At 33.4% G+C, this 27,698-nt stretch overlaps 1 protein-coding gene across 1 annotated transcript; it reads left to right on the top strand.

Moving 5' to 3' along the window:
- The first annotated feature begins 425 nt into the window (after positions 1-425).
- Positions 426-26,093, top strand: LOC128184270 (uncharacterized). The gene is made up of 15 exons (XM_052853699.1): positions 426-505; positions 6,415-6,713; positions 7,082-7,299; positions 9,460-9,619; positions 9,866-9,957; positions 10,105-10,530; positions 10,745-10,940; positions 11,252-11,514; positions 15,347-15,563; positions 19,882-20,099; positions 22,621-22,780; positions 23,036-23,133; positions 23,281-23,670; positions 23,889-24,084; positions 24,404-26,093. The coding sequence occupies exons 2-15, from the start codon at positions 6,491-6,493 to the stop codon at positions 24,730-24,732; spliced, it is 3,186 nt and encodes a 1,061-aa protein (XP_052709659.1). The 5' UTR covers positions 426-505; positions 6,415-6,490; the 3' UTR covers positions 24,733-26,093.
- The last annotated feature ends 1,605 nt before the right edge of the window (positions 26,094-27,698 follow it).

Consider the following 27,698-nt stretch of genomic DNA (forward strand, 5'->3'; position numbering starts at 1 on the left):
GTAAGCACAATAGAAATGTATCAATTATATATAATTTCAGGTCAGCTCAAATTTTCAGGTCAATTCAAATTTTAAGGTCTTTCGTACTCCTGCATAAATAATTGATCAGTATGATATATTTTAACACTTATATACCTGGAAATATGATAAAAACTTACAAATAGACATTAATGTTGACACAGAACATAGAAATGTATCAATTATATACAATTTCAGGTCATTTGAAATTTTCAGGTCAATTCAAATTTTCAGGTCTTTCATATTTCTGCGTGAATAACTGGTCGTTATGATATTTTTTTAAAACAAAATTATACCTGGAAATATGATTTAAACCCCCACAAGTAATTTTATTTGATAAAAATCTTAGAAAAGTATCATTTATATAAAATTTCAGGTCTTTCAGGTCTTTAGTATTTCAGGTCTTTAGTACGTCCCAGTAGATTCCTTGTGGAAAAACCCAAGAGGAGGTCATTTGTCGAAGTATCTTTCAGTCTTTGGATAAAAGGTAGAAGATGTATAATATGTAGTCTTTTTGCATGAGATCGAAACAAAGCAAACTCATTTTTATATACTTTTAGCTTTTTTGTACTATTGTAACATTCAAGAGTTGTTCAAGCATACACTAGTGTAGGCGTAATGGCTTAATTTAGCGATGCACTTCAATAACTGAATACTTAACTTTCGTCAGTTAGAAGAATGTAAAATGGCATACTCATACTCCAACTCGTACTCCGTACTCCGAGTATGTGCTCCACTGAGTACGGCTATAAAAACAGAGGTTATAAAAGTTTTGGAGTACGTTCTCCGCTGATTACTATTTGGAGTATGCTCCAAAAGCCGATCGATGAAATTTTACGTCTCTGGAGAAAGACAGAGAACGGTAATTCATGTAAATAGTCCTGGCATGTAGGCAAACTGTACATGTATTCAGATTAATTATTTATCAACAAAATGTAACACATTAATTACAAGTACATATTACCTTCTTCATCTGCAAGCATGGATATGTGTCTGCATCTATAACTTAAGAATTTTTTAGCAACAAAGACGATAAATCCAGTGTATTTGGTAAAATTATAAACAAACTGTGTTGATGTAAAATCTCTCTCTCTCTCTCTCTCTCTCTCTCTCTCATGAGACTCAGATAGTGATTCATGCCTGTGATGATTAAGTATAATTATGTTGTAAGGAACGATATGAATATAAAAGAAAGAAGTAAGAATTTACACTGAAAAGAAAAGAGTATTTCAACATAGAATTTAGTTCAATATATCTTAAGTTTTCCTGGCTTCTTAACGATTTTGATATTTTACATGCCAGGAAAAAGTCAGAAACGACGCCAATGCACAACTGGAAAGTCACTGCCCCCAAGTGGATATCTCTTAAGATATTTAGTGAGCAGTTCCTGTATTAGGAAAAACAGGGAAGAGTTTAATTCAAAAATAGAAACATATACTTGGGAAAATCACAAAAATACTGAGGAGATCCGTTTATTTTCACACTCATAAAGTATACACTATGAAAATTATACGGGTATTCGAATTTAAATGCAACATACTATATTTGCCTTAATTCTTGTGAGCAAAAAACAAATAATATCTTGAAGGGGTGGGGTGGGGGTTGGGGTTGGAATTGCATTAATGAACATATGCCAAAAGCCAAGGACACACGTAAAGTTTATCATTTCAATATTTTTGGGAATGTGCACGAGAGTTTAAGAAAATTCACTAATTGAAATATTTTTGAAATTTCCAATATGAGGACCACGATAAACTGAAACAACGTGTTCAAGGAAACTGTGTACTTAAGTTGCTGTAACCCTTTTTGTGGGGTTTTATTGATGGTTCAAGTTTTTTCTCACTTAGTCAAGGCTTGAAAATGTGTGTTTAGAATTTATACATACACGTACTGTGTCATTTTTAATCTTAAGTAACGTCATTTGATATTTTTGAGCAAGCATTTTCCTATATATCTTTAAAATTCGAAATACATGTGTTAATTTTGATGCATTTGACATAAATATTTGGTTACTTTAGATAAAAAAGGAATAACGATATGAATCAGTGGCGTCGGAAGCAAATTGAAAGTGTGGGGGCTAGAATAATCCTCAGAAATTTTGACAAGCAAAAGAAAAAAAACCCCTATTTCCCAAAATCATGAAACTCCTAATCCGTGAGGGGGGGGGGGGGGGGGGGGGGTAAACCTTTACTTCCAAAAAAGTTCTTACCTACCAAATTTTTCCCCCCCAAATCATGAAATTCCTTATCCGTGCGGGGGGGGGGGGGGGGGGGGGGGGGGCAGTATAACTAGGACAACTTCTCAAAATTCCCACATCTTTTCAAGGTAAATGTTAATTTTGAAACAATTATCATTGCTGTGATAAAAAGTGGGGGGCTGAACCGTCTATAATGCTGTGTGCCTAATGTTTAGGTCTACCTTTGCAAAAAAAAGTGGGGGGGGGGGGGGCTTAGCCCCCCCTAGCCCCCCTTCCTCCCCCCGGTTCCGACGCCTATGTGAATTATCTAAATAGTTACTTGCTAATGAAATAAAACAATTTAAGAGATGAATATTCCGACAGCTTAGCTATATAAAGAAAAATCACATGAAAACTTCTCAAAATTCCCACATCTTTTCAAGGTAAATGTTAATTTTGAAACAATTATCATTGCTGTGATAAAAAGTGGGGGGCTGAACCGTCTATAATGCTGTGTGCCTAATGTTTAGGTCTACCTTTGCAAAAAAAAGTGGGGGGGGGGGGGGGGGCTTAGCCCCCCCTAGCCCCCCTTCCTCCCCCCGGTTCCGACGCCTATGTGAATTATCTAAATAGTTACTTGCTAATGAAATAAAACAATTTAAGAGATGAATATTCCGACAGCTTAGCTATATAAAGAAAAATCACATGAAAATGCGAAGAAGCTATTTTATCACAAGTAGTACATGTATTTTCAATAGATTGCATAGAATAACAATAATCCCCTTCATCTCTCTCTCTCTCTCTCTCTCTCTCTCTCTCTCTCTCTCTCTCTCTCTCATAAATTCTAGCTTCTATCATGCGGGTTATGATAAACTAAAGTGTTATCTTTTTTTTACATAAACAAGCTTTTAATTAACTGTAAATTACCCGAATTCTCAAGCAGAATATATACATGTACGTCGATCATACTTAATGTATTTCCATAACTGTGTATTTCAGAATAAATTTTGATGTCATAACACCAAATTTTATTTTTAGATATTCATTTGTAGAAAGATACTAATATAATTCTTAAGACTATGGGATCACCAAAATCCACCATCCTTATATTCGAGCGTTTATAATCAAATGTTAAGCCAAACAATGCATTTCACCTTACGTATACTTAGACATGTCTATGCTCTCAATGTTTTAATTTGAAATAAATAATAAAGATCGTAAGGTAGGTGATGTTCCATGGTAAAATTTCTTTGATATTCAAATAGACGTTTGAGATATTTCTTCTCGTGATTACCGGTATACTTAAAGTAATAAAATTATTTACAATTATTAAAGGTTTGTAGATTTAAGACCTACAGTCATCAAATTCCTCTGTCTTGTAGAAATCCAAGAAACATATCCTTTTATTATTTTTTCTTTCGAATGACTGTAAATTAATCAGTTTAAAAATCAAGTTCAATGGGACAATGTAAATTAATGAAGTTTTAATAAAAGATAACTATATAAACCAGCTTATATTATAATAACAATGGAAGAGTCGTTAAAACACTAGTTAGTATAACCAATTTCTTAAAGGTGGGTGTATGGGTGACTGGTCATATTTGAACACAAGGACAGCGTAACCAAAATGTTCTTTTCTGGGGGTTTTTAGTTACACCATTGAACACACGCGTTTTCTTCATATTGCACCATTGAAATTAGTCTAATGTAGAGAAATCCCCCAAGTTAAAAAATAAAAGATAATTAAGACTCGCAAGTTTTACATTCATTTGCCAGAAGGAGTATGATTTAACTTTATTTGGACAATTTTTTTTAGGGCTGTGGGGGGGGGGGGGGGGGGGGGCGCCGGGTGCGACCTCCTTTACACCGCCACTGATTTACCGCTTATTCTATAAAATGTTTCCCTTTCCAAGTTTTGTGGCATGCAACAAAAATGATAATTGATTAATAAGTAAGTAATAGAAAGTGTTAGACTTTTATGCATCCTTTGTAATGTTTAGAACTAACCTATATTTTCACTATAATCAAAAAAGGGACCCAGCAAGTACATCTAAATGACATTGATTAATAATGATACAAATACATTGATTTCTTTGTTTTAAATGATGGGTCGTATTTGAGTAAAAACAGAATTCTTAAAAAGTCGAGCTATTCCACGATTGTATTTTGTACGTAGATTTACATGTATATGTACATTAATTAATGAAGCAAACTATCTAAAAGTTATTTTGATAATCTTGGTTGCAGTTTGGCCTTACTCTTAAATTCAGCTCCATTATATCTAGATATGTCATTAATAAAATGGTAAAAACTTTCCATTTTAATTCATATACATGTAAATATGATTAAATTATAGCATTTAATACAGCAACGTTACAATATGAACAATATTATATGTTTGTACTGCATTTTATTTAGATTAAATGTCTTGAGTACGACTTTGAGAAAACTCCAAAGCTTACTCAGGAAATCGCCGTTTTGTACTCAGCCGGAGTACGAGTATGAGTATGAAAAAGGTTTATAACCTCGATACTTTGAATACGAGTACGATTTGGAGCACGGAGTACGATTTGGAGTACGAGATCGTACTCAAGAAAGTTTTATAACCTCGGGGCCAGAGTCCTATCAAATCTGCTAGATCAACAAATGTTCTACTATACTCTGTCCCAAGTTTTTGCTTCCATCACTTTTCTCTTGATATAATATTCATTAATATTGTTGTGCTCAAACTACATTAAACCACTAATAAGTATAAAATGTCCAGATTAGCTGTTTTGAAACGCCCCCTCTACCACTTCAGGCTTCAATACACAACCCGAAATAGAAAGTGTGCGGAGATTTTGCATTGCATCAGCCTTTAATAAACCTAGATGATACTATGTTGAAAATTTGTGCAAGGTATTACGAGTACATTCTGAATGGTGAAGAGATGTCTTTGATTTTTTCCCTTTTATTGATTTCAACTGTATTTCTTTCAGGTTGCCAGATATTTACAGTACTTTTAATTTAAAAGCCGGAATTTTGTTTATTTGCTTTAAGCCAGGAAATAAAACTCTTTTTTAAAAGTACTCTAGTATATCAATATGAAATGTATACCTGTCTTTGTTACTGTATTTGCATCAAACTAATGTTGACTGAGAAGGAACTACATTTCATTCAATATAACATGTTTAAAATCTTGTTTATTGTGGTTTATATGATCATGATAATGCCTGCGATTCATCTGATTGCTGTTTTATGTTATGTCCCCTGAAGGACCATATTCTATATTCCACACTTTTCTACTGCATTCAGTGCTAAAGCTTGATTCATTTTTTTTTTACATTTACAGTATCAAATAATTTTTCATACAAACTAATTAATCTTAGAAATAGTGATGGTCCGACTAATTCAAATATTGATTGGCACCAGATAGCTCATTTGGTAGAGCAGTTAGGGGCACTGGTTCGAATCCACTCTGGTTTATTATTATTTCTCCCATCCCATTATATTTGTTGCTGTGCCAACCCCTGGAACTGACAGGTTAATTCCTGCTAGAGGTAGCCCGGGCTCTTTTCTGTTTTGTCATTATTTCTCCTATCAAAATATAGAAAGTAATAGACATTCACTTTTTTACATCAGCAGAATTGGTTAATTTTCAAAGATAGAGACAATTTAAGTAAATAAAAATAATTTGAAATTACACGAAGAAAACTCATGCATAATCAGCGTGTTTACAAAAGGAACCAGTTTGTTTTATTCCCAGATTGCTTTCAATTGGTTCAATTAGCAAGCATATTATGCATTGATTGGAAACACAAACAGATCGACTTCATAAAGATTTGCCGTAAAATGTACACATGCAGAGTTATTTCTGATTTGCCAAACATTTTAGAGAGCTAATTTACATCACATTAAGCAAATGCACAAATGACAGTCATAATACAATCATACCCACCAGGGTACCTTGACATTGAGGCAAATTTTTATGAAGGTTGAAACCATGTGTTACGGTAACCCTGTTATATGTAAAATTTGTTTTGTAAACAGACTTTGTACATCATTTTATCTATAAAGATGCCTCTTCAGGATTGGGAAAACTACTGAATTGCCTGTTAATATATGTATACAGTTATTACTAAACTATACCATCATTTTACAACGTACATGAAATTTGATATAAAATCAGACTGGGCAGCTTTAATGGATGTTATTGTTGGTTCTCCTACTTTTCATTTTAGTGAGGTGTGGAAAGGGGATAAAATTATGGTGATCAAAAAGTAAACAAATTCATGCTGCCAAGTATATTCTAATAAAATGTCAGCTGATAAGAAGGAAGAAGACTTTTACCAATTTGATCCAGAACGGACACACCAGGGACTTGCCTTGGTGATTTCTAATTTTACGGTAGGCAGGCGCAAAAGAAAAGGGGCTGAAGCCGACCTGAAGTACATGAAGAAAACATTTAAACGACTGGGATTCAAAGTAGATTGTCATGAGAATGTAAAGGGATCAGAGCTAGTCTCAATATTGAATAAATGTAAGTTGTTTTCTGCGACATTTTAAAGCACTAGAAGTAATTAAATTTCAATAACGGCGGTAAGGATCTCAGGAATCAGAGACTCTATTTTTTTTATTTTGTACTAATTCTTCACCGGTCAATGGTTTGGAGAACTTTTGTTTATGATTTGATTTTGACTGTTATGTTTATACCCTCCTTCTTTTTGACTCTATGTGATTACAATATATAAACTTATTATTTGTCATGTAACATGTCCAAGTTATTCAACAAGTTGATCTTATGTTTTTAGTGCAGTTCTCTTAATTTCACTGAATTTTTTATGTTTCTTTATACATCATATATATTTTATCATTATTTATAAAAAAAAAAATTTGTTTTTGTTTAAGGCTCCCAGCAGATGTTGACAAGTTATGACTGTTTTGTATTTGCTATCAGCTCCCATGGAATGGAAATTGTGCAGGAAGACAAATCGGGGAATAGTGTACACCAACATGCCATTGAAATGTTTGACGGCGTGTACATTTATACTAAGGGTATCCTAGACTACTTTACTGACGGAAAGTGTAAAGCTCTGAAAAACAAACCCAAATTATTCTTCATTCAGGTATGAGCTAGCCTCCCATTTCCGTATTGTTATACCCCTGTAAAACAGTTACTATATAGATCTATATAATTATGAAAAAAAAAGTGCAGCATTTTGACTGTTGGACTGGAACTGTTGGATTGGAACTGTTGGATTGGAACTGTTAAAATCGACTGTTAAAAAAGACTGTTGACCGGTGACGTCACATTCTGGCTGCGAAAACGAGTTATTGATTAGAAGGGGTGTAACAAAACATTGTTGACTGTGTCTCGGGTAACAGTTCAACTAACGGACCGGCCCGCAAACTGTTGCCTGCGGCCTTTGGCCTTGGGCAACAGTTTGCAAGCCGGTCCGACATATCAACTGTTGCCCTCGACCCCAGTCAACTTTAATTCCAGTTGGTACTGTTATTTATATGTTTTAATTCTAGTCAGCTTGCAATCAAAACTTGTTAAACAGTAAAAACTTAATTGGGTCTGCTCTTTTAAGTATAGGACAAGTAAGGCAGAATTAAATTTTGTTTATTTCATATTGTATTTAAAATTCATGTGTGGATAAAAGAGTGTTTGGATCCAGGATGTGGGATAGCAGATAAAAAGAATTACAAATATATTCTACTATTGGTACTGTAGATTCATTAAGAATTTAGAAAATAACCCTGAGGATAGAGAGTATAAAATTTTAAAGGCATAAGAGTTTTACTATTTCTTTAATGTAACTTTTTATAACATTCTCTTACAAATCTTCATTTTATCATAACATCATTAAAGCACAGTGGCAATGCTCACCTACCAAACTATGGAAAAATCGTTTAAAAGATAAAGTATTCCCTAAAAAATCTAAATACATGTATCTTCATTTGTATTTTATTTATTGTGTTCAATTTGATAAATGGTATTAAAAAAAAGATCAGAAAAGGTGTGAACCTCCAGTATTTTACTAGCATGGGCAAAAACATGAGCAACAAAAACTTAAGTTGGCCTCCTTCAGGCCCTCCTTAAATTTCTTTTCCAAGAAAAACTGACACATTCTGATATTTGGGCTCCACTTAGCTTTAATGTTTATGATATCTCTGAGTATGTTATTTTCCACCTTCAAGCTTGCTCTTATTTTCTTTCATTCTCTTTTTAGCTTACCTATACTGAAGGAACTTTTCTGTTGTCTGTCATCTGTTTGTCCATCCATTCATCTGTCCATCTGTTTGTCCATCTGGCCATAAACAATTTACATTTTTGTCTTCCCCTCTAGAACCACCAGGCTAAATTTTACCAAACTTGGTACAAACCATTCTTATGGGAAGGGGATTTTTAAAATTGTTAAAGTAAAGGGCAAACTCCTTTAAAAAAGAAGACAATTACGGAGCAGTAAAAATAGGATGTGTGCTTTAAAAATCTTCTCAAGAACCACTGCACTAGAAATGCAAATCTTTACATCAAAGCTTGTATATATAATGAAGATTCTAAATTTTAAGAATTATGACCCCCACCCAACCCAATACTGGGGCCCCAAGATGGGGTCAAAGTTTAACATAGATATAAAGGGAAAGTGTTAAAAGAAAAACAAAGCTAGAATTGTGAAATTATTATGCAAATATCCTGAGATAGTTTATATTGTAGGTTGTTAAAACTGTGACCCCCCCCCCCCCCCCCCAGACCAATAGTGGAGCCCCAGTAATTAATAGTTAATTGTGGTTCATTTAAGTTTAGTTATCTTGAATACATTGAGACCTTGGATAATAATATTTGTCAGTTAATGCATCTCTGACCATAGGATATGATGTCCAAAAAAGTAGGCTTGTTTAATTTATTGTTTATGTATTGTTAAATCTTGGAATATATAAGAGTTTTGCAATATTTTTAAGGAGTTTCATATCTAAACATTTTAAAATAGAAATGATACAAGAACCATTGTTCAGGTGAGCGATGTGACCCATGGGCCTCTTGTTTCATTGATAGATTTTTGTGATATCTCTGAAGATATGGTTTGTATTTGCCTATACGTTGTATTGCTTTACTGTCCTATGTATACAGCCCTGCAGAACATGACCATTCATTATGTGTACCATTGTCATGCAGTATCAGATCTTGCAGAACATGACCATTCATTATGTGTACTATTGTCATGCAGTATGAGATCTCGGGGTAGATGTTAGCTTGCTCACTTTCACCTTTCGTTCTCCAGGCCTGCAGGATCCCTGAGACTAAGAGTACGCAGGATCATTATAAGGCCGGGGTCGGCTTTGACTCTGGAATATCCACACACAACAAGAAAGGCGGACAGGACCAGAGAACAACCAGGGACAAGACAGATTTTGAGGGATTTAGCGGGGATACTGAAACAGGTATTTGTTGAAGTTAACAGCTCAAGGTAGCATAGCATAGGGGTGTGCTGATATCATTTTTACTCTAATTATTTTCTGTTTATATATAGGATTTGTAGGAAATGCAGAAAGGATCAAATAAATATCTCAATGGGATATGATTTATATGTCCTTTTCATGTTGCAAAGACTGAGAAAATGTTTGTTCATGCATATATTGTGGATTAAGATATTTCTATCTTATTCAATTTTTTTTGTCAACTTTTAGATTCTGACAGAGAAAGTGATGTCTCTGACACCGATGTAGAGGAGGATGAGTCATCTTTATCTGACATTGAACCCACTGCTACAGGTCACGGGGTATGTTATCTTAGAGGTTTCAAATGTTTATTTAAAGATTAAAGTATAAATTCAAGCACAAAGATGCAATCAAGCACACTTAAAACATAAATAAAACATGTCATTGTATTTATGCTTTTAATATTTTCTCTTAATATATTGAAAAAGGATGGAAAAGAGCCTTGGCAGAATTTGGAGAAAAGGCAAACAGAAATTTTAAAAAAGCTAAAGAAAATGGAGAAAGGGCAAACAGAAATCTTAAAAAAGCTAAAGAGGGTTGAGAATGGGCAAACAAAAATTTTAAAAAGGCAAAAGAGGATGGAAAACAAGGTATGGCACCTTGGACGTGAATACATGGCAGCAGCCAATCAGAACAAAGAACCAAATGCTCTGGCTGCAGCCAATCAGAATGAAGAAGAACCCAGTCCACAAGCTACAGCCAATCAGAATGAAGAAGAACCCAGTCCACAAACTACAGCCAATCAGAATGTAGAACCCAGTCCACAAACTACAGCCAATCAGAATAAAGAATCCAGTCTACAGGCTAGTGGGAATGAAGATTCTAAATCACATTCTGCAGCTGATGAAAATAAGGTAACCAATCCCCGGGTAATATATCTTATCAGAGATAATACCTTGATAGAAATGTTTTATATGTATTTTAAAGATATAACACAAGATAACAAACATTATAAAGATAATTTTTTGCTGGATTTCAAATAATAGTACTTGGTATTCATTATGTCACTAAAACATTATAAATTACATGTATACAAAAAGAAAATCTTTTTTCAAAATTCTTATGCAGAATGCATCAGGAGTAACAGGGGACATAGAAGATGACATCGACGCTAAACGTAGACGTCTCTATGAGAGTCGGGGGTCAGGGGATGACATTGACCCCCCTAGAGGACAAAGGATTTACCCCCCAGCTCCAGCTCCAGTAGAGTTCACCTTGGTCCCCTGTCACAATGATATGCTCATCATGTTTGCCTCCCCTCAAGGTCAGTTTTACTGGTACATTTTCTGGCTCAACATTTTTGATTATAATTGTACTTTGATAGTGACTTTTCATTCATTCAAAAAGTCAAAAACTCCTACAGTACTGAAAACTGGATTCAGAAAGGAAAACTAATATTTATGATTGTTAATTCTTTGATTAGGATAATCAGATTAGATGCATGTAAATAATTTTTAGGGATTTTCATGAATTATTTATTTTTAGATTAGAGTTAAAATGAAATGTTTGTTGATGTAGGATTTTTGAAAATTGATATATACATTCATTATAACTTTGTGCATTTGTTTTCTTTAGGTCACTATGCAATTAGAAACAAAACATATGGAAGTTACATGTTGCAGTTACTATACAAGTTCGTAGAAAAATATTACGCAAATGGTGGCCTTACACAGAATCAAACTAACTTTTTGGATGTATTGAGGGACGTTACAACCCAGATGTCTAAAATGGAATTCATGGGCTCTAAGGAATATACCATTGTGCCATGTGTCGTCCATAAACTGAGAAAAGATGTCATCTTTACTCAGGGTGAAAACATGGGCAGTACAAAATTTACAGTCAAGCTCTCCGAAATTATTTCAACCTGTGGCTTGTCTTTTTTCACTTGGTCAGACAAGAACTGAAGAGTATGACGTCATTAATAATTACGTTGATAAGTTACACACATACAACGTTAACCTGAATGAAAAGTAATTCATGGATTTCCACCAACAAGTTGTATTTTGTTTGATTTATTTTTTCCTCTCTCACATTAATTATTTATGTACATTGTCTAAGTACACATGAACAAAACTGCTCTCTAGGATCTCCACTTATTAGATATGTTTCATTTAGTTTTTCTTGTTTACATACTGTATACAAAACCAAACATTAATATGTTTGTATGTTTGTCTTTTTGTTTGTTTTTACTTACAATATAATACCTATTTGCAATGTGAAATTAGCTGCATTATAGTATTTAATCAATGAGTGGCAAAATAGGCCATATCGGTTATGTACAAATCATAGTTAATACTGCAATGTAAATTAGCTTCATTATAGTATTATTTAACCAATGTGTGACAAAATAGGCTTTATTGTTTATGTTTAAATCATTATTGGTTCAGCGCCTTTTATACATGTAAGCATTATAGTATATATGATGTAAAGTCTCAACCAGTACATATTTTTTGTGTAATCCATATTATTTGTTGCGATTTGAAGAAATTTTATTGCAAATTTACACTTTCACAGTTAATAGGTTGCAAATTCTAAAAGATAAATATTAGGGTAAAGGACCCAATATAAAAACAAGGCAGATTCAAGCGTTTGAACAATAGTAGGTACCTGGCATTCTTAGATGTTTTTTGAACAATAAAACACCACATAATGTAGATTTGATGACGTACTGGCGATCTTTCTATTCAATTAAAGATGTTGTTGAGAAATATCTGAATGATCAAAGGATGGCATATAAACGTCACGTTTTATTTTAAGGGCATTGTTCCGCAAAATAAAGCAAAATATCTGATATACCGGTATGTTTCCTTCTACTTTGTATCAGCAGCCCTGCATATTATCACGGAGTTTTTGTTTTCTTCTGACAAATGCATTTCAAAAGTGTCAAATTTGATCAGAGCTATGTATATTGTTGTATTGTTAAACAAAGAATTTGCATTATAATTATTATTACTGCATGTACATGTTTTATTTATCTTTCTTTTCATCATTATGCAATAGTTTAGTTCTTATACATAATTGAATGCATATGCTTTATTGTAAAACCAATATATTCTTGTATTATGCAATTATTTCATTTTTATAAATAAATATGCATTATTTACACATGATGTTGCCATTGAATGGTAATAAGTGTCTGCTATGAATTAAGTTTGCCTACTAGATCCCTATTATTGCGAAAATATATTTTTTTTCATTTGAGGTACAAATGGGACTATAAATATTTTGTATTATGTTGAATTCCTTGTGAGAAATACCAAGCTATTTCAAATAATAAAAAAACCTGACATTTTAATCTTTGTACAACGATCAAATTAGAACGACAAATATTGGTGGACTACTATGCACCTAAAAATACTAGTAGAATATATATAAAAATACGCAGCTATTCTTAAAACCAAAAATTATGGGTCAAGTCGAAAAATATTTCTAAACTTTTTCATTGCAATGCATCCTCTTACAAGCAATGTTTTTGTCTGGATGTGTCAGTGCGCGGTCGTGTACTTTATATTGTAGCTTATTAATTAAGTTTTAAATTAATTAATTGTTTACAGTTGTTGAGTTTGGAATGTAAACGTACATTTGTATAAGTGACTAGTTGGTAAATGGTACCTGAGGACGACAGGTACAATTCAGTTTATCATTTTATCAGAGTCATATATTTGTTTACAAGTATTGTTAGTAAAGAAATGACAAAGTGACTCATAGCAAACAGGATAGCTTATTAAATATGTTCAAAAATAATTCTCTCTCTCTCTCTCTTTCTCTCTCTCTCTCTCTCTCTCTCTCTCTCTCTCTCTCTCTCTCTCTCTCTCTCTCTCTCTCTCTCTCTCTATACGCACACAAGAATCGAGCTTTTTTTTACAGAACAAGAAGTTTTAAATATGTATCTTGCTTGTAACTAAACATTTGAAGTTAAATTTCGACAACGTTTAAAAACTACCCATATCAACCATTTGAAATATTAAAAATGGCAAAACAAAAATTTAGAATTTAAAATTTTGAGCTCAAATAGTGTCCAGGTCCTCTTAAAAGTATTTTTATCTACTTTTTAAATAAGGAATCAAAAAGACAAACTGAGTGCATTGTGAAAATGAGAAATGAAGCCTGTTAAAACATTTTAATTCACAAACCTTGGTCTCGGGAATAAAGCTTTATAAGTCATATAGTGATATAAAGCTTATTCTTTAACAGGTTAACATAGGATGAACTTTGAACTTTGACACCTCTATCTAAATTGTGGAACTTATTACTACTCCATGAACGCACAGAATAAAGCGCTGCCATTCAATCAGATGAAAGTTAGCTTAAACATCTAGAAAAATGACTGAATGGCAGGACCATGCGCGGATCCAGATGTAAAAATTCAAATTTCTTTAAATTACATCATAAAATTACCAAAATACAAAAAATATGCCTCGGACCCCAGACAAACACAAATAATCCTCTGCCCCCCCCCCCCTTCCCCGGGGGGAAATCTTTATGGATCAGCGCATGAGGACTATGTATTCCGTTACCTTTAAGTTATTCTCAATCGCTTTACAATTACTGAATGAATGACACAACTTTAGCCTGTGATGGTTTTTGTGTTAGGGTTGACTTGGATCATTGCAGAAAAAATTTACATAACCCGCGTTAGCGGGTTATGTATTTTTTTTGCAATGGCGCTACCTTCATATCTCTAATGAATCACCAAAGAAAGCATTTTATTGTTTAAGTAAACCTATCAAGTAACGCTACTTATTATACATACTTGACCTTCGTTCATTCTACGAATCTTGACTTCTCCACTTTCAGTTCATCTGGATTATACAGATGATTACAATAAACTAGGATTACCATTATAAGGACCATGAGCCATCTGTTAAAATTCAAGACTTTAAACAAGAATGTGTCATCGGATCATAAATCTAGAAAACCCACTTTATTAACACTGTAGACATTCAAAGTGAAAGTGCATGACTTAAAGGAAAGTCAGGAAGGCTGCCTGATTGTAGATTGATGATTATCTTGTGACCAGTTGCTACGGATATCCGTTATCGAACTGATTTTGAATGAGAAGGTAAATATATTCTTAGTTTTTTTTAACAGGGACCATAATTTTAAATATTGAAACAAACGTTTGTATGAATTTCGTTCCTTTTGTAGCCTTGTTGCATCTAAAATGAACGTTCCTCAAATAATGCCATTTTCCCTTTGTGTAGGAAACTTTTCTGAACAAACAGAAATGCTGCGTTACTGTAGGGATATTTCTATGTATACTATCGTCTTATCCTTATATCAAGGTCACACAGTTCCCGTAAATGACACCGTAAATGACATGAAATAATAAAAATAAATCGGTAGGTATGATAGGCAAGTTGTATTGATTATAAGTACATCATTTTCAGAAAAGGGTCTCTGATTCAGTTTTTTGCATAAAAAGCGACATCTCGATCATGCGTATCTTCACACACTAGTTAATTGGGTCACACTTCGTTGAACAAAATCGAAAAAAGAAAAAGAAAAACATTTATCATTGGCACAGGCTTTAGATGGCAAAACATTCTTATATTGTTTTTCATTTTTTTTCTTTTATCAGTATTTATCAGCTCATCAATCATTGGTAAGGTTTTCAGTTTGAATGATAATCATAATAGTTAGGTACAATTTTATAATTTGTATTCAAAGATAATGGATGCTGATAAAGACACTTACCAATTTCACCCAGAACGGACACACCAGGGACTTGCCTTGGTGATTGCTAACTTTACAGAAGGAGAAGACAGGAGAGAAGGCGCTGATTCTGACCTCAAGTACATGAAGAAAACATTTAAACGACTGGGATTCAAAGTAGATTGTCATGAGAATGTGACAAAATCAGACCTGGACTCGTTATTGAATGACTGTAAGTTGTTTTCTGCGACATCTTAAAGCACTAGAAGTAATTAAATTTCAATAACGGCGGTAAGGATGCTCATGTATCAGAGACACCATTTTTTTTTATGTTAACTTCACTGGTCAATGGTTTTGAGAACTTTTGTTTATGATTTGATTTTGACTGTTACGTTTATCATACCCTTTTTCTTTTTGACTCTGTGTGGTTACAATATATAAACTTATTATTTGATATGTAACATGTCCAAATTATTCAACAAGTTGATTTTATATTGTTTGTTCAGTTCTCTTAAATTCACTGAATTTTTTATGTTTCTTTATATATTATATATTTTATCATTATTTATTAATTAGGGTCTTCCGTTTCCAACGGAAGACCCTCTTGTTATTCTACGGTTTCTTTCTATTATTATTAAGGTCTTCCGTCTTCAGCGGAAGACCTTTCTGTTTTTCTACGCGTTCTCATTCTTCTATATTATTATTTTTTTTCTTGGTAGTCACCCTTAATTTCTCAGCCATTTCTCAATCGATTTTAATGATTTTTACAGGGATGATGTCTTAGGTAAATATCTCTTTGCATCTTACTTCCTGTCTGAAAATTCACTTCCGCTTCTGAATTATCTCCCTTTTTCATGTATTTTGGAACATGATATTGTCCACGCATCTCCTCAAAAACTGTAATAGTTAGGGACTTGAAATTTATATGCAAGATAGAGTGGTTATGGTAGATTTGCTTGCTTGTTTAAGATTTGACCAGAAGTCATCATCCTTGAAGCTCGCCCGGAACTGAAAATGTTGATGTTAAATTTTTTTGACAATTTTTACGAAATTTGAGATTTGATCACGAATATCTTTCTTCTAATCAATATTTCGCTAACACATGTAGAGCATCAAAAATGTATCTATAAAAGATCTTTCAACTGACACCAAGCAAAAGGGGCTGACCCCTCATTTTAGGGGCCAAGAGGGGTCTAAAGTCTTTTATTTATATCTCTTAAATGCAAAATATTTTGTAATGTATTATAGAAGCAAAAATGTTTATCTTCCAGTTATCTACCTATATTTGTTGAAAGTTTTCTGATATGTTACATAATTTGGATTTTAAAGGGGCTAGAAGTCCAATATTTTGATCATTCATTTCTTAAAAAGGAGAAATATTTAGAAATGCATTATAGCAGAAAAGATACTCAGAATAATATTCGTAATAATATTTAACCACCAAAGTTTCGTTTAATGGTCCTTATAAGCAAATAAAGGGTCGGCCCCTAAAACAATCTTTCCCTAATATCTCAAAAACAGTAACAAATTTCTAAACACTTGTTGAACAAAATGTGTTTAATATTAAGGGACATTTCATTGATATCAAGAAAAAGGGGCTAGCCCCTCAAATTACACGATAAGAGGGATTTAAATGTTTCAATCAAAGCTCTTATACATATATCAGAAACAAAACAAGGGCGAGAAGTCCAATACATTTATGATTTATTTGTAACAGAAAAAGAGCATATAGAAATTGAAGAAAAGAGTCTGTTTAAAATCAAAGGATTTTTCATTCTATTTCCAAATCATGTTTAGCTGGTAAATAGCTAAATAAAGGTCAAGCATGTATCTCAAACTCTGGTGATATTGGGAATTTAGTATTTTCCGTTTAATATAGAAGTCACCGACCACCGCCCCCCCCCCCCCCCACCCTTCATAAAATCATTTAGTTTTTCTGGCCCGATTTTACTTGATCTTTGATCTCGGACCTTTAATTTCAACTTAGTACCTTTCTAGATTACCCTACTAATTACCAGACCAATTCGTTCATTATTAACAGAGTTATGAACTTTTTGGCATTTGAGTTTCAATTTTCGTGTTTGACATGTACTGTAGAAAAAAATTCTAACTCCCGAGCCCTTCACTCAATCCTCATGAAATTTTGTGTAAATGTACCTCGGACCTCATTCTGTTTTTCTGCCACATTTGCAGCGGGTTGAACAATTAAAAAGACATTTCCGATATCAAGCCGCGACTATAGCCTGTACGGGGACTTAAAATTTACACATTGCAAAGGGATGTAAGCAGCCGCGTAATATTTCTGTTGCATGTATATTTCTTGTTTTCCGTTTAGTCTGTATCTACGATAGCGTGTGAACTACTTATGAATGTTAGAACTGTGGAAATTACTGTCATCAATTCTTTTATGAATAAATTTACGTGTTACTGATTTCGTTATTTCTACACTTATAAGAATTTTATCAATCCTGTTGATATAAAACAGTCAAACATAATAGTAAACGACACAAAAAAATCTCTTCTCTGAAATACATGTGTAAAATGCATCAGTCATTGTTTTAGGACTTCCCCTATAATTGTCGTTAACCGAATCCGAGATCCACACCTCAAAATTCTATACTTTCGATTTATTTACGACTTTTCATTTGATACGAGGAAAAAGAGGCTGGCCCCTCGAATTAGAGGTCTAAATGTTTTCAACCAAAGCTCATACATCTAAATTAAAATGTAGACCTTTGTCTTATATTTTAAATCACGTTTAGCCGTTAAATAGTAAAACCAAGATCGTACATGTATTTCATGTTCTAAATCACACGGAAGACCTCCTCGTTGCTCGCAACGAGATCGTGTCTAGTTATTCTTAACATTCTTTTTCTGCCTTCTTTAAAGCTTTATTTCTCGAAAACTATTCGCCCGATTTGCACAAAATTTTCCGGACTTATAGGACATCGGAGGGGATAAATGTTTTTAGTTAAATTTTTTGCTGACGTCACTTCCGGTTTCAGATATTGACGATTTTATAAACTTTTAAGGGTCATTTCGTCCATGCATCTCCTCCGAAACTAATCAAGATAGAAGCTTGAAATTTTCAGGGATTGTAGATGAATGTATGTAGATGTACCCCCATGCTTCCAATGATGAAAATTACTAAAGGCCTCAAAGCTCGCCTGGACCTGAAAATTGACACCAAATGTTTTCACGAAGTTTTTGCACATTTTTTGTGAAATCTTTTGATGTACAAATATTTTTATAAAACATGTAATGCAAAAGTTGTTTCAAAGTACACGGGCTTTCATTTGATATCAAGAAAAAGGGGCTGGCCCCTCAAATTAGGGGCCAAGAGGGCTGTAAAGTCTTCTTACAATAACTCTTTACTGAATAATAATTTGTTATCAATTATAGAAGCAAAAATGTTCATTGTACAGCTGTTTATCTATACAGTACCATACTTAAGTCATATGTTACGTATTTAGGGGTTTCAAGGGGCCAGAAATTCAAAATTTCGATCATTAATATATGAAAAAGGAGAAATATTTTGAAAAGCATTGAAGAATAAAAGTTGCTTAAAATAATGTTCTGTACAATATGCCACCTTTAATTTTTTTTGTTCATGGCCCCATTTAGGAGATAAAGGGTCGGCCCTTAAAAAACACATTTGTAAAGATATCCTAAGAACGGTTAACATTTCGTGAACACTTGTTTAACAAAATATTTTTATATTTGCAAGACCTTTCATTTGATATCAAGAAAAAGGGGCTGGCCCCGCCAATTAGGGGTCAAGAGGAGTCTTAAATCTTCTTACAAGAACTCTTTACTGAACAATTATTTGTTATTAATTATAGAAGCAAAAATGTTCATTGTACAGCTGTTTATCTATACAGTATCATACCTAAGTCATATATTACGTAATCATGGGTTTCAAGGGGCCAGAATTCAAAACTTTGATCATTAATATCTGTGAAAAAGGAGAAATATTTTTTAAAGCAATGTAGAACAAAAGTTGTTCAAAATAATGTTCTGAACAATATGATACCATAAATTTTGTTGTTAGTGGCCCCGGTAAAGAGTTAAAGGGTCGGCCCCTAAAATACAGTTGTTTAGATATCTCGATAACGGTTAACCATTCGTGAACATTTGTAGAACAAAATATGTTTATATTAGCGAGACCTTTTATTTGATATCAAGAAAAAGGGGCTGACCCCTCAAATTAGGGGCCAGAAGGGCTATTAAGTCTTTTTTATAATAACTCTTTTCTGACTAATAATTTGATATAAATCATCAAGCAAAAAAGGAGCTTTTATTAAGCTTAATTTAAAACTGAAATCCGTTTTAAAATCGGACGATGCATTACAAAAATATTGGGATTTAAAAATTGAGTTTTCCGGAAATTTTGATTCCAGGTTCTTGGTTAAGAAAATAGTGTTATGTTAAAAGTTAAATTAACTCTGCTTCATACAGGAACTTCTATCTTTACTCTCGACACCACTGGAAGACCCACTCGTTGCTTTGCAACGAGCTTTGCTTTAGTTTTATTTCTGTTTTTGTTTTAGGCTCCCAGCAGATGTTGACAAGTTATGATTGTTTTGTATTCGCGATCAGCTCCCACGGAAAGGAATTTGTGCAGAAAGACAAAATGGGGAATAGTGTACACCAACATGTCATTGAAATGTTTGACGGCGAGTCCATTTACACTAAGGATATCCTGGACTACTTTAATGACAGGAAGTGTAAAGCTCTGAAAAACAAACCCAAATTATTCTTCATTCAGGTATGAGCTAGCCTCCCCTTTCCGTATTGTTATACCCCTGTAAAACAGTTACTATATAACTCTATATGAAAAAAAAGTCCAGCATTTTGACTGTTGGGCTGGAACTGTTAAAATCGACTGTTAAAAAAGACTGTTGACCGGTAACGTCACATTCCATGAAAATGAGTTATTTATTATAAGGGGTGTAACAAAACAGTTGTTGACTGTGTCCCGGGCAACAGTTGATCTGTCTGACTGGCTCGCAAACTGTTGCCAGGGGCCTTGGCCTTGGGCAACAGTTTGCGAGACGGTCAGACAGATCAACTGTTGCCCTCGAGCCCAGTCAACAACTGTATTATTTACATGTAGCAAGTAGAGTTTCTTTCCACTTGGTGCTGTTATTCTCATCTGTTTTAATTCTAGTCAGCGTGCTATTTAAAAAAGACTCGTTAAACAGTAAAAACTTATTTGGGTCTGCTTTTTTTTGCTACATTGGTACGGGTATATAGGAGGCATTTTAACTGTAGTGAAGACCTGTCCCAAGACACAGTTAGATTATTCTCACTAAGCAGAGTGTAGTGAATTAATAGCATTAACTATTGTAGGCTGAGAAGCTAAATGGCTATGCAAATTTCAACAATACGGTGTGTCGATGTATCTATTTCGTAAATGTCTGATATCATATGCAATGTCAACCCGTGCAGGCACGGGTCAAAGTCTAGTATTCTTAAAAAATGTTAAAATTAATGAAGCTGACTTGAGGTTTTTTGCATGAAAACTACAAACATTATAGCAAAACTCTTTATTTTTTTAGCATAATATTTTGTCACGTAATTTAGTGTATTTGATAAGTTTCAGGAGAATCTACTAATCTGGTTCTCTTTAGGGGCCATCTTAAAATGCAGGCACATTTATTATAGGAATATATTGGAAATTGTCGTTTTCCGCACTTTCGAAGCAGATTAAAAAATACTACATTAGCAATTTTCCTCAAATTCTAATATGTGATTATCAATATTATTTTCTACCTTATTTGTAAAAAATATTTAATTCTATCATCTGAAAATGCACCAAATTTTGCTCTTTATTTGGAGTACATTATGTATTACAAATGTAGATTAGTACTATTGATTCATTCAAAAATTCAGAAAATAACCCAGAGGATAACATTATTTAGAGTATAAAATAATGTCATAAAACAGCAGTGACACCACTCACCTACCGAACTATGGAAAGTCGTTTAAAAAATAAAATCTTTCCTAAAAAAATCTTATTATCTTTATGTGTATTTTGTTTATTGTGTTCAATTTAATGAATGGTATAAAAAAAATCTGGAAAGGTGTAAATGTATGGTTTTTACTAGAACATGTAGAATGGGCAAAAACGTGTGCAACAACAACTTAAGTTGGCCTCCTTGCATTTTGTTTCCAAGAAAAACTGTTCAAAAGCTGACACATTCTGATATTTGGGCTCCACTTAGCTTTAATGTTTATGATATCTCTGAGTACCGGTATGTTATTATCCACCTTCAAGATTGCTCTTATTTGCTTTCATTCTCTTTTTAGCTTACCTAAACTGAAGGTTCAAGTGAGCTTTTCTGTTGTCTGCCATCTGTCTGTCCATCCATTCGTCTGTCTTTCTGTCTGTCCATCTGGCCATAAACAATTCACATTTTTGTCTTCTCCTATAGAACCACCAGGCTAAATTTGACCAAACTTGGTACAAACCATTCACATGGGAAGGGGATTTTAAATTGTTAAAGTAAAGGGCAAACTCCTTTAAAAAAGAAGACAATTACGGAGCAGTGAAAATAGGATGTGTGCTTTAAAAAATCTTCTCAAGAACCACTGCACTAGAAATGCAAATCTTAACATCAAAGCTTGTATACATGTAATGAAGATTCTAAATTGTGAAAATGATGACCCCCACCCCCCCCCCCCCCATCCAAACCAATACTGGGGCCCCAAAATGGGTTCAAAGTTTAACATAGAAATATATAGGGAAAGTGTTTAAAGAAATACAAAACTAGAATTGTGAAATTAATATTCAAGCATCCTGAGATAATTTATAGTTTGTTAAAACTGTGACCTGGGCCAATACTGGGGCCCCAGTATTTAATAGTTAATTATGGTTCATTTTAAAGTTTAGTTATCTTGAATACATTGAGACCTTGGATAATAATATTTGTCAGTTATTGCATCTCTGACTATAGGATATGATATCCAAAAAAGTAGGCTTGTTTAATGTATTGTTTATGTATTGTTAAATCTTGGAATATATAAGAGTTTTGCAATATTTTAAAGGAGTTTTATATCTAAACATTATAAAATAGAAATGATACAAGAATCAGAATTGTTTCATTGATAGATTATTTGTGATATCTCTGAAGATATGGTTTGTATTTGCCTATATGTTATATTGCTTTACTGTCCTATGTATCCAGGATTGCAGGACATGGCCATTCATTATGTGTACCATTGTCATGGCGTATGCGATCTTGGGGTAGATGTAAGCTCGCTCACTTTTACCTTTCATTCTCCAGGCCTGCAGGATCCCAGAGACTAAGGCTACACAGGATCAGTCCGATGCAGGGGTCGGCTTTGACCCTGGAATATCCACACACAACAAGAAAGGCGGACAGCACCAGAGAACAACCAGGGACAAGACAGATTTTGGGGGATCTAGCGGGGGTACTGAAACAGGTATTTGTTGAAGTTAACAGCTGATGGTAGCATGGAGGTGTGCCGACATCATTATTATTTTTATTATTTTCTGTTTAAATATAGGATTTGTAGGGAATGCAGAAAGGATCTAATATACCGGTATATCTTAGTAGGATATGATTTATAAATCCTCCTCAATTTGCAAAGACTGAAAGACTTAAACATTTTTTCATGTATATATTGTGGATTAAGATATTTATACTTTATTTAATTTTTTTTTTTGGTCACTTTCAGATTCGGACGGAGAGAGTGATGTCTCAGACACCGATGTAGAAGAAGATGAGTCATCTCTGTCTGATTCTAACATTGAACCCACTGCTAAAGGTCACGGGGTATGTAATCTTAGAGGTTTCAAATGTTTATTTAAAGATTAAAGTATTAATTAAAGCACAAAGATGCAATCAAGCACATTTAAAACATAAATAAAACATGTCATTGTATTTATGGATTTAATATTTTCTCTTCATATATTGAAAAAGGATGGAATAGAGCCTTGGCAGAGGTTGGAGAAAGGGCAAACGGAAATTATAAAAAAGCTAAAGAAGATGGAGAAAGGGCAAACAGAAATTTTAAAAAAGCTAAAGAGGGTGGAAAATGGGCAAACGAAAATTTTAAAAAGGCAAAAGAGGATGGAAAACAAGGTATGGCACCTTGGACGTGAATACATGGCAGCAGCCAATCAGAAGAAAGAATCAAATGCTCTGGCTGCAGCCAATCAGAATGAAGAAGAACCCAGTCCACAAACTACAGCCAATCAGAATGAAGAAGAATCCAGTCCACAAGATACAGCCAATAAGAAAAAAGAACCCAGTCTACAGGCTTCAGGAAATGAAGATTCCAATTCACATTCTGCAGCTGATGAAAATAAGGTAACCAATCCGCGGGTAATATATCTTGTCAGAGATAATACCTTGATAGAAATGCTTTATATATATTTTAAAGATATTAATAACACAAGAAAACAAACATTGTAAAGATCATTTTTTGCTGGATTTTAAATAACAGTACTTGATATTCATTGTGTAACTAAAACATTATAAATTACATGTATACAAAAAGAGAATCTTTTTTCAAAATTCTTATGCAGAATGCATCAGGAGTAACAGGGGACATAATAGATGACATCGACGCTAAACGTAGATGTCTCTATGAGAGTGGGGGGTCAGGGGATGACATTGACCCCCCTAGAGCACAAAGGATTTACCCCCCAGCTCCAGCTCCAGTGGAGATCACCTTGGTCCCCTGTCACAATGATATGCTCATCATGTTTGCCTCCCCTCCAGGTCAGTTTTACTGGTACTCTACTGGCTCAACATTTTTGATTATAATTGTACTTTGATAGTGACTTTTCATTCATTCAAAAAGTCAAAAAGTCCTACAGTACTGAAAACTGGATTCAGAAAGGAAAACTAATATTTATGCCATCAGAATGTTAATTCTTTGATTAGGGTAATCAGATTAGATGCATGTAAATAATTTTTAGGGATTATCATGAATTATTTATTTTCAGATTGCAGTTAAAAATGAAATGTTTGTAGATGTAGGATTTTTGAAAATTGATATATACATTCATTATAACATTGTGCATTTTTTTTTCTTTAGGTCACTACGCATTTAGAAACAAAACAGATGGAAGTTACATGTTGCAGTTTCTGTACAAGTGCGTAGAAAAATATTACGCAAATGGTGGCGTTGCACAGAATCAAACTAACTTTTTGGATGTATTGAGGGATGTTACAACCCAGATGTCTGAAATGAAATTCATGGGTTGTAAGGAATACACCATTGTGCCGTGTATTGTCCATAAACTGAGAAAAGATGTCATCTTTACTCAGGGAAAAAACATGGGCAGTACGAAATTTACAGTCAAGCTCTCCGAAATCATTTCAACCTTTGGCATGTCTTTTTTCACGTGGTCAAACAAGAACTGAAGAGTATGACGTCATTAATAATTACCTGGATAAGTTACACACATACAACGTTAACCTGAACGAAAAGTAATCCATGGATTTCCACCAAGTTTTTTTTTTTTTTTTGTGAGTGAATATTTTATTGGCTCAACAATTATGGTACATATATTTTTAGAACATAATTCAAAACGTAGAATAAATGATAAATGGCATTGAAACAGATCAATATATGAGTACCTTGGACATGGAGCTAAAATATTAACATGGATCTAAAATATACATGCATCTTAGTTTTAACATGGTAAAAAACTTCAAACAATCAAGACAATCCATACAATACTGAAAGACTACAGTTTATAAGTTAACTAATATTGGCTGCCATAATTCATAAAAAATGAGCATTTGATTCTTCGAACAAAGATAATTTTCTTTCGCATGAAGTTTGTTTCTTAGAAAATTTTTAAAAGCAATGAACTCAATTTTTTTGCCAGGAAATTTTGAATGAATTAGATGTATAAAGCATTTTCCAAGTAAAATACAATAATTTAGTGGAACATTTTTTACTTTGTAGATACCAAATATGACATATTGCATTGTTAAGTGATTGACATGTTGTTGCCACCAATATATTAGATCTTTCCAGAAAATTTGTATGCTTCTACATTGGAAATATCTATGATGTATAGTGTCAATTTCATTACAGCTGTCTGTGTTACTGTTCGGACTTGGAATCAATTTCATATTAAAAAGCGACTTGTTATGTACTATGATTCTTTGTAATATTTTGAGCTGAAGAGCTAAGTGTGTTGCTAACGCTGAGGGTAATAGAACAGATTATGAACTGCATCTAAACCAATCAGATTTCAGTATTTAACATGAAAGTATAACAATCTTAGATGTTTGTTGAACAATAATACGGCATATAATGTAGATGTGATGACCTACTGGCGATCTCTTTATTTAATTAAAGATGTTGTTGAGAAATTTTTGAATGATCAAAGGATGGCATATAAACATCACGTTTATTTTAAGGACTTTGTTCCGCAAAATAAAGCCAAATATCTGATGTATGTTTCCCTCTACTTTGTACCAGCAGCCCTACCCATTATCACGGAGTTTTTGTTTTCTTCTGACAAATGCATTTCAAATGTATGAAATTTGATCAGAGCTATGTATATTGTTGTATTGTTAAACAAAGAATTTGCATTATAATTATCAATACTGCTTTATTTTTTATTTATCTTTCTTTTCATCACTATGCAATAGTTTAGTTCTTATACATAATTGAATGCATGTGCTTTATTGTAAAACCAATATATTCTTGTATTATGCAATTATTTCATTTTTATAATTAAATATGCGTTATTTACACACGATGTTGTCATTGAATGATAATTAGTGTCTGCTATGAATTAAGTTTGCCTACTAGGTCCCTATTATTGCGAAAATATTTTTTTTTCATTTGAGGTACAAATGGGACTATAAATATTTTGTATTATGTTGAATTCCTTGTGAGAAATACCAAGCTATTTCAAATAATACAGAAAAACCTGACATTTAAATCTTTGTACAACTGTCAAATTAGAACGACAAATATTGGTGGACTACTACGCCACCTAAAAATACTAGTAGAATATATATAAAAATACGCAGCTATTCTTAAAACCAAAAATTATGGTTCAAGTCGAAAAATATTTCTGAACAATCATTAGATTTTTTTCATTGCAATGCATCCTCTTACTAGCAATGTTTTGGTCTGGATGTGTCAGTGCGCGGTCGTGTACTTTATATTGTAGCTTATTACTTAAGTTTTTAATTTAATTGTTTACATTTGTTGAGTTTGGAATGTAAAGGTACGTTTGTATAAGTGACTAGTTGGTAAATGGTACCTGAGGACGACAGGTACAATTCAGTTTATCATTTTATCAGAGTCTTATATTTGTTTACAAGTATTGTTAGTAAAGAAATTATAATTTGTAAGGCAAAGTGAGTCATAGCAAACAGGATAAACAAATTAAATGTGTTCAAAAGTAATATATTACAATTTGTTTGAAACTCATACCAAAACATTATGCAAAGCAATCTCTCTCTCTCTCTCTCTCTCTCTCTCTCTCTCTCTCTCTCTCTCTCTCTCTCTCTCTCTCTCTCTCTCTCTCTCTCTCTCCACACACAAGAATCAAGCTTTTTTTTTTACAGAACAAGATTTTTTAAATCTGTATCTTGCTTGTAACTCAACATTTGACTTTAAATTTCGACAAAGCATTAAAACTACCCATATCAACCATTTTAAATATCTAAAAATGGAAAAACAAAATTTTAAAATTTGAAGCTCAAATAGTGTCTAGGTCCTCTTAAAAGTATTTTTATCTACTTTTTAAATAAGGAATCAAAAAGACAAACTGAGTGCATTGTGAAAATGAGAAATGAAGCCTGTTAAAACATTTTAATTCACGAACCTTGGTCTCGGGAATAAAGCTTTAAAAGTCATATAGTGATATAAAGCTTATTCTTTAACAGGTTAACATAGGATGAAATTTGAACTTTGACACCTCTATCTAAATTGTGGAACTTATTACTACTCCTCGCACAGAATAAAGCTCTGCCATTCAATCAACTGAAAAGTAGCTTAAACATCTAGAAAAATTACTGAATGGAAGGACCATGCGCGGATCTAGATGGAGGGTTCCCCCTAAAAAATTCAAATTTCTTTAAATTACATCATAAAATTACCAAAATACCCCCCCCCCCCCCCAAAATGCCTCAGACCCCAAGCAAACTCAAAATAATCCTCTGACCCCCCCCCCCCCCCCCCCGGGATCAGTGCATGAGGACTATGTATTCCGTTACCTTTAAGTTATTCTCAATCGCTTTACAATTACTGAATGAATGACACAACTTTAGCCTGTGATGGTTTTTGTGTTAGGGTTGACTTAGATCATTGCAGAAAAAAATTACATAACCCGCTTAAGCGGGTTATGTATTTTTTC

The sequence above is a fragment of the Crassostrea angulata genome, chromosome 5, assembly GCF_025612915.1.
Source record: "Crassostrea angulata isolate pt1a10 chromosome 5, ASM2561291v2, whole genome shotgun sequence".
Classification (NCBI taxonomy): domain Eukaryota; kingdom Metazoa; phylum Mollusca; class Bivalvia; order Ostreida; family Ostreidae; genus Magallana; species Magallana angulata.